The sequence below is a fragment of the Labeo rohita genome, chromosome 19, assembly GCF_022985175.1.
Source record: "Labeo rohita strain BAU-BD-2019 chromosome 19, IGBB_LRoh.1.0, whole genome shotgun sequence".
In the NCBI taxonomy this organism is placed as follows: domain Eukaryota; kingdom Metazoa; phylum Chordata; class Actinopteri; order Cypriniformes; family Cyprinidae; genus Labeo; species Labeo rohita.
The window spans coordinates 12,443,287-12,452,442 of record NC_066887.1 but is presented as its reverse complement, the minus strand read 5'-3'; the positions used below and the strand labels follow the sequence as shown (position 1 = coordinate 12,452,442).

The window sequence follows — 9,156 nt, the reverse complement described above, 5'->3', positions numbered from 1 at the left end:
TGAAACAAATATTTCTGTTAATTTACATTCATAAACACATGTATAAAATCTCTATATTGATGCTGTAACAATAAAGATTTTTTATTATTATATTATATTATATACTTCTGCAAATATTTTCATTGTAACATATTTTATTAGCCTATCTAGATTTGAACTATTCACATTATGTACCCATTATTCATATACTGAGCAATATTTCTTATTATTTGATTTCATTATTTGTTTTGTTTTCCTTTATTTACCTGTAGAGGGCGCATCTTTAGCTCCATGGTAACCGCACGGCGTTCTTCCAGATTTCCTGCTGCAGCTTTAGCACAGAGAATAGACACAAAACTCTTTAGCTTTTTAAATACGTCAGGATTCATATATCTTGAGATTATAGTATTACTTAATACACACATATTGGTTGCGAGAAACCATGAGCCGTACTCCTGATGCAAGAGCGAGGTAAAAGTTGTCCAGATTTGTTATGACGGTTGGGAAGCTAGCTAGCCAGCTAAGCTAAATGTTACAAGCAGTAGTTCATCAGCTAACGGTTGTTTTATAACATAATTGACTCTAAATCCATAAGCAGAAGTTTTGTTGATATACTAAAACAGAAACGGAATAATTATCTGTGTAACCGAAATGTAAAATTGCAGTATAGCACGTTTGCAAATTTCCAAGATTAAAGATGATAAAAGATGCTACATATGAACCGTCTTCAGTGAAATTGTATTAAGACAAGTCTGCTTAGTTTTGTATTAGTTTCTCATACCAGATAAATGCTCGAATTTTAAGCTAAAAACAGCCTGCTACGGAAATCAGCATGACTTTTACCTGAAGAGACTGTATAATACTGACTGTTCCTCTCTTGCACAATAAATTTGACATATTACCTTTTTAACATGCTGACAGAAGGCAAAACTTGTATTCTGATGTATATTAATAACATTCCCTCAGTCAAATAATCTTAATTTTTCTTTGTTGCACTTTAAAGAGACACCCAGACCAAGCAGATCCAAGAGAACATCACCGGTGTAGAAAAGCACTTTGGAGATCTCTGCCAACTGTTCGCTGCCTATGTCCGTAAAACTGCACGACTGCGGGACAAAGCTGACCTACTGGTTAAAGAAATCAACCTTTATGCTGATACAGAGACACCGAACCTGAAATGTGGATTGAAGAATTTTGCAGATCAACTGGCCAAGATTCAGGACTACAGACAAGCAGAAGTGTGTTTTTAAAACCATAAAAACATCCTTCTGCATGTTTGTGTTTTCATACTAATATACAAACACACACTATTGTTTACAGGTGGAGAGGCTGGAAGTGAAAGTTATAGAGCCTTTGAAAGCATATGGGAATATTGTCAAAACAAAAAGGGTATGGGTTTTTCTTCATAAGCCCCTTAAGTAAAAGATTTATTTTTTATAGTTCAAATATACAAATGACCTTTTCCAAGTGATCTCATGAGGGCAGCATTGCATCACATTTTGAGTAAGCATGATGTACAGGGACTGTTGTCATAGGTCAAAACCAAAGAACTAGAATGCTCTTTTCTACCAACCTTTTGTGATTTTATCAAATTTATGTACAGGAGGACCTGAAGCAGACGCAGATCGCAAGGAACAGAGAGGCCAAGCAGATGCAGCAGCTTGAAAAGATGAGGCAGAGAAACCCCTCAGACAGACAGATCATTGTATCCTTATGGTCTAATGTTATTATGTTATTATGCTGTGAACCAGAAGAGTAGATCTGACTGATTTTATAATCATTGCTTAAATTCACATAACGTGCAAGATGCACAGTTTTCACATTACCCTGTAGATTAGGGCTGTCAATCAATTAAAACATATTAATAGATTTAATAGAATGTTTAATTTGTCAAAATGAATTGCATATTGCAATATTTCCTGAGAAACCACCTAAATAAAGATAATTTAAGACATTATTGTGTCAGATTAGTAAATTAATTAATAGATATTTTAAAAAAATTATGTTAGAAGTCAATACTGAGGTAGACTGAGCGGCTGTTACATCTGCAAATTAATGTTTTTAAACATATTTACAACATTTTTAACTAGTATTACTCAAAATGTCTGCATATTTGCATAAGGTTATGAATTAATCATTTTTAACACATAATTTTAATCAAGTATCGACAGCCCTAATAGACATTTTAATGCCAAATAATGTCAAAGATATTTGTTGTCAATCACAATTACAGATTTACCTTAACAGCCTCTTTCAGTCACAGGTGGGACTTGTGTGCAACAAACTGTAATATTATCTTAAAACTACTTTTATTTAATTTAATTATAAACCAAGTAGGTCCAAGTCAGTCTGGTAATAGTAGGTTATTTATACTCAACCTGATGTGAGTCTTCTCATTGCGAGTTCAAAACCTCTCGGTGAGCTGATAGACTCAAATCGTGTGTGTCTGCTGCTTGGGAACATTTTGTGCTTTACATTTCTTTGTCTGTTGTGTCACGAAAGGCTGAGAGTGAACTCCAGAGAGCCACAATGGATGCTACGCGCACAACTCGCCAGCTGGAGGAGACAATAGATGACTTTGAAAAGCAGAAGATTCGTGATATCAAGGTCCTTCAGACTGCACGATTTCTTATTTGTTAAGTAATATCAGTTTATTTTGTGAATGGACGAAGCAACCTTTAAAACTATACTCTGTATTATACAAGTATTTTATTATACAAATATAATACAAAATTCAAACAATGACCTTGTAAACTGTACTGTTTAAAACTAAACCCACATTTAAGTCGAGTTTTTTTTTATTAATACTTTTATTCAGCAAGGATGCATTAAATTGATCAAAGGTAACAGTAAAAATATTTCTGATGATGCACAAAATTACTGCCTTTATAAGAAGAAATTTGGGAATTTTTTTCTTCAGCTGAAAAGAAATTAATGTTTTTGACATTCCAGGATTTTTCTCCATATAGTGGACTTTAATAGGAGTCAATGGGTTGAAGGTCTAAATTGCAATTTCAAAGATCTTATCTAGCAAACCGATGGGTTATTTTCTTAAAAAAATAAAAATGTATATACTTTTTAACAATAATTGTCCATCTTGCAGTAGCTCAGTAGTGTAATCATGTTGGAAAGGTCACCTGCGTTTAACTCTTCATCTGTGTACTTTAGTTCACAAGTTGGGGGAAAGATCTCAAGATAAGCATTTGTGGTTAAAAAGTATATGAACTATTATTTTATTTTATTTTTTTTTTTTTTTAGAAAAATTACCACTTGTTTCGCTAGTTAAGACCCTTATTCCTCAACTGGGATCGTGTAGAGCAGGGGTGCTCAACCCTGGTCCTGGAGATCGACCTCTCTGCAGAGTTCAGCTCCAACCCTGACCAAACAAACTTGAACCAGCTAATTGGGATTTCAAGGAGCACTTGATAATTACAGACAGGTGTGTTTGATTAGGGTCGAAACTAAACTCTGCAGGAAAGTCAATCTCCAGGAACAGGGTTGGGCACTTCTGGTGTAGAGACATTTGAAGCTGCATTGAAATTGCAATTTGGACCTTCAGCCTGTTGGGAACCATTGAAGCCCACTATTTGTTTTCCTCAAAAATCTTTCTTTTCAACTGAAGAAAGAAAGACATGAACATCTTGGAAGTGAGTAAATTATCAGGAAATTTTTATTCTGGAAGTGAAGTGATCCTTTAAGCAGCACCACTGTTTTCAATACGGATATTACGAAGAAATATTTCTTGAGCCGCAAATCAGCAGAATAACTTGTGAAGGATCATGTGACACTGAAGATTGGAGTAATGATGCTGAAAATCAGCTTTGATTTTACAGAAATAAATTACGTTTTAAAATATGTCCAAATAGGAAACAATTATTTTAAATCGTAATAATATTTCACAGTATTACTTTTTATATTGTAGGGCTGTCACTAACGTTTTTTTGGTTATTGAGTAATCTTTCAGTTATTCTGACGGTTAATTGAGTAATCTGATAATTATAATATTTTTTGTTTGTTTTTTGCAGTAATAAAAATAGATCTAAGTTAACAATAGCCTAAAGTTACTTAAAATACATAATAGCAATGAGGCAATAATATTAGTTTAAATAAAGTATCAAGAGCAAGTATTCATATAGTTTTATTGAACAAAACTTAAAATGTATAATATATTATAAACTATAGAGCTAATGTACGTTACGGATTATAACAAATGCCTGCAGAGAGTGCCCACAGCCTGACGATTGTTTTTAGACTTTACTACTAGATTCAATCCATGTTTAATATTGACTAAACAACATTTAATTCAAATGTCCACTTAATCTTTAATATTTGGCCATTTGTTTATGATAGAAAAGCTACATTCACTGTAATTTTTGAATATGTGGATATAAAACATGTAAACTCAGAGTGATGATTTGAGCTCAGTTAGCATACTGAGAAAGATAACAATGTATTCTCCTGTTTGCATAGGTTTATAAATTATTTACCTTACAAATCTAATGAAATAGTGCATGTTGCGTTTCCAGATAAATGTTATAATAAACCCAAACTCACAACAACATGCAGAGATGGAGTTTGAGGTGCTCCACACATGTAAATGATAACAGTTTGTGTAGTAGCATTTACTGTGAGTCGCTCTGAGATGCATGTACATAACCTACACGGATGTAAATAATTATATATTCACAATAATTACATTACACATTATGTATTTAATTGAATCGTAGCGTTTGTGAATTCTTAATAGCATTATGCTTTATTATGATTTTTAAATGGGTTTAATATGTAGAATTTGCCATTTCTGGTATTTTGCGGATTATTCCACATGGCAAAATGCATTCAAGAATTTCTTAAAATCTAATACTCGAAAATCAAGGAATTGTTGCAGCCCTATTTTATTGTACTATTTTTGATCAAATAAATGCAGCCTTGTTGAGAGTAAGATAATCCAATGCTTCCAATGCTACTTCACAGAAAAGGCTATTTAGACTGATGTTCTTATGTCTTCTACGCAGAAAATTTTGGGTGAATTTGTGACGGTGGAGATGGCATTCCATGCCAAGTCTTTGGAAATTTACACAACTGCCTACCAGCACATTCAGAATGTCGATGAGGAAGGAGACCTTGAGGTGAGCGCTCTGCACCAGCACCGCTGCTCTGGCAGTCCTGCTGGTTCGAGCTTGTCTGTCTTAATGTCTAATCAAATTATATTCTTTCTCCTCCTGAGATCCCCCTGCTGTCATAATGATGAAAGCTGTGGTTGCTTGGGTATAAGGCCTGCTCCAGTCTTGATATATAAAAGAACCAGAGAGGCATCTTGCAAAGCATGTTCAGTCAGCTGTGGAATGTTCGCACTGGCTAATGCATTTATTTATGAATTCATAGTTTGGCGTGCCAAAACATTTTTTTTTCTCACCTTTGTTAATATTTCCTTGACTTGCCACGGAGGAAAAATCACATGAATATGATTTCATCAGGGATTTTCAGGAAAACGTTTCCTCGTTTTTCTCTGAACTTTGCCTGTAATTGGATGTCTAAACTTGTAATAGTCATATACTGGCACATGGTGACAGGTTTATGAAGACACAGCTAGAGCATATAGAGATAGGTCATAAATATTTTTCCTGTAATATTTAACTGGAGTTAATAAAGTTGAGGTGACAATGTTTGTCGGCACACCCTCTCCAGGACAGAGTGTGTAAATGTTTTGCCCCAATCTAAATGACATGGTTCTCTGTTGCTACAACACAGTATGTGGTAATAGTTTGTGTTGACTCATTTCTCTTTTTAATGTATCTTGTTTGAGCTAGGCTGTACTCGTTATTGTTTTATTATGTGGCGGGTGATGACATGACATTAGGTTGTTGGTGGTCCGTATGTAGAGTAGTCAACAGACCCTTTATTTTTGTCTTGACAGGTATTCAGGAACTCGCTTCACCCCCCTGATTACCAGTCACGGTTAGAAATTGTTCGTGCAAATTCGAAACTGTCCCTAAATCGAACTGGTACATCAATGAGTAAATCAGGAACAATGCAGGTTAGTGTTTTGCCATATTTTATGACTTCTATGTAAAATCATTTTCGATTGTTGGATGAAAAATGAATGCTTCATATTTAAAGAAAATAAGATATTTTGAAGAATGTTGGTAATTAAACATTTGCTGGTCCCCTTTGACTTCAATAGTATGGGAAAAAATACTATGGAAGTCAATGGCCATGTACACACTGCAAGTTTCAGTTTATTTTCTTGCATCTCACATACAGACGAAGACACATTTCTGATGTGCATTTAAATATGTCATTAACAACTAGTTGTTCAGTTCAATTCCGTACACACTGCGTAGAATTTCTGTAAATGCGGTTGTCGCTTTACTTTACGGGAGTTGATGCGGTTGTCAAATGCAGTTTTCACTCCTGTATTTTAGTGAATTATGTGTGTACAGAACACAATTAAGGAGTAAAAGGTGAACTGACAACCGAATTTAGCTGCAGTGTGTACGTGGCCAAAGAGGACCAGAAACTGTTTGGTTGCCCATGTTCTTTAAAATATCTTCTTTTGTGTTCAACAGAACAGAAGAAATTTATATAGGTTAACCTGAGGGCCAGTAAACAATGACAAAATGTTCATTTTTGGGTAAACTATCCCTTTAAGGCTCATTCACACAAGAACAATGACAATAAGTATAATAATTTACAATAACTGTATTAGCATCCACCCCAATTAAAAAGGTAGCACTGTTTATTTTAAGTGTGTGCTGCAGTTTTGTCTTCTGCCTCTTTAAATGCTCAAGCTCTTCAAAGGGTGATTTCTAATTGGCTGCCAATGTTTTTATTCACTCATTAGCTGGAAGAAAATTATTCTTAAAGGGATAGTTCACCTAAAAATGAAAATTACCCCATGATGTCCTCACCCTCAAGCCATCCTAGGTGTAAAGTACTTTTTTCTTTCAGACAAATACATTCAGAGTTATATTAAAAAATGTGCTGGCTCTTCCAAGCTTTACAATGACAGTGAATGGCTGTTGAGATTTTGAAACAAAATAAAGTGCATCCATCCATCATAAAAAGTACTTCACACGGCCCCGAGGGGTAAATAAAGGCCTTCTGAGTGGAATCGATGCAAGAAAAATATCCACTTTTTAAAACATTATAAACTGTAATCTTGCATGTACAACAGTTAGTGGAAGCTAGATATTACAGTTTATAAAGTTTTAAATATGGATATATTTTTTCCTATACAAACGCATTGATTTGCTTCAGAAGACCTTTATTAACCTCCCAGAGCTGTGTCGAGTACTTATTTTGATGGATTAATGCACTTTATTGGACTCAACAGCTATTCACTGCCATAGTAAAGCTTGGGAGAGCTAGTATATTTTTAATACATCTCAGATTGTATTCATCTGAAAGAAGAAAGTCATATACACCTTGGATGGCTTGAGGGTGAATAAATCATGGGGTAATTTTCATTTTTAGGTCAACTATCCCTTTAAAGTGATTCCAATTATTTTGATCCTCTCTGTCGTTATAGTTGTAATATGGAATTCTCTATTCTCATACAATTATAACTTTATATCTATACTTCAGTTGTGTTGTATCCCAAAACTGAAAGATTTTTTTTCTGGTGTAGTCAAGAACATCTAGCAGACAGAGGAAAAGGGATGACGAAGAAGATGAGGATGAGGAGGAAGATGATGAAGATGAGGATGATTTGGAGGAAGTGACTGATGATGAGCACTAAAATATTTTCTGTGCCATTTCGTCAAATATTTTCAAACAGCGACATTCCAGAACTGTTTTTAAGAGTGTTTGAATAGATATGACATTATAAAAATAATTTGCATCACCAGAATGTGTGATGTAATGATAGCTCAGTTATGTTATGTAAAGGTGAGTGCGTGATGCGATGTTTGCTCTCTTGTAAATCATAAACTATAAAATTATATATATATACTGAAAAACACCTTCAAAGAGAGTGTTCCTGTTTAGTTTTGTTTTGTTTTTTTCCCCTCCCAATATGTTTTCTCTGTACAAAGTGCCAAGCATTTTCTGTGATCAATATATTTGGTTAGAATGTGCCTTAGAGCATTTTGGTTTACCAATAAAGATGGCTCTTGTTTTTGCATAATAGCTGATTTTCATGACCTCAAATGTCTGAGTGTGTATTTGTTCTTTTGTTTACAGAGTGTGCATACCGAAACACTCACTGTATGTTATACACAATAGCATACCCTTGGAACTTGACCCACCCTGTGCTCTGCATCATTGTGTCTCATAGCTTTCAAGTCAGTCATGAATGAGTCAGAAACACTAACCAGTACTGCTGGTATAATTACGACTCCAAGCAGAAGTGTTGAAGACACATAATTAACATTGAAATGCTATATACATAGTTGAAATGTATGTTTATGTAATCACTGCATGAACCAAGAATCAAGGCCACTGGAAAAAGAAAAAACGGACAGGCACTGTTTATCACAAAAAGCAGCTTTTTAAAATCAAATGCATTCGTTTTAACTATATATATAAGGTATTGACAGTGTTTAGCATTTGTAAAGATTCCATAAATTAAAATTCTAATTAGCTGCACTGAATGGTCGTAGTTCTTTGTCTCCAGGTGTGTGGATACGTGGCGTTTCGTGACAGACGCACAACGCGGCCATTCATTCAGCGGCTTTGAGGATGACAATATCTGAGGAAAGGATTCCCTCCTCACCCGTATGACTCATCCTTTATAGAGGCCGTAATGGGAACCAGTGTGTGTTTGTGTGCGCTGTAGCGCCTGACTGTACTGAATATTAACACGATGGTTGCCTCGCAGCGGTTTTTAAAAAAAGAGCATAACTACAGCATGAGTCAGAGAGAGAGAGTGAGAGAGGTGCTGCGGGCTCTGGGTAAATGTTCCTCAGTATATACACTCTCACCATCCATCAAGCAGATGCAGAGATTTGGTTGTCACGAAAACCCTCTTTGACCTCGGCAATGGCGTGATTTTGACATGTATCATCTCTGAATACTGCACGATTTAAATATTTCGGTCGTCTCTTGAATGATAGATCGCTCTCTATGATACACTGACATTAACCATATATAAGATAATTTTGTAATAACTGTTATTTTTTTATCCACCTTATTTTTCCGTAAGAGCGGGCAACCCATTTGTAAATTTTTGGGTCT

General features: G+C 34.9%; 1 protein-coding gene across 1 annotated transcript; it reads left to right on the top strand.

Moving 5' to 3' along the window:
* The first annotated feature begins 264 nt into the window (after window positions 1–264).
* cibar1 (CBY1 interacting BAR domain containing 1) lies at window positions 265–8,109 on the top strand. Its single transcript, XM_051137424.1, has 9 exons — window positions 265–450; window positions 983–1,217; window positions 1,300–1,368; window positions 1,583–1,684; window positions 2,237–2,242; window positions 2,482–2,586; window positions 4,995–5,108; window positions 5,897–6,016; window positions 7,610–8,109. Exons 1-9 carry the CDS (start codon window positions 422–424, stop codon window positions 7,718–7,720), a joined length of 891 nt encoding a protein of 296 aa, XP_050993381.1. The 5' UTR covers window positions 265–421; the 3' UTR covers window positions 7,721–8,109.
* Window positions 8,110–9,156: the final 1,047 nt, after the last annotated feature.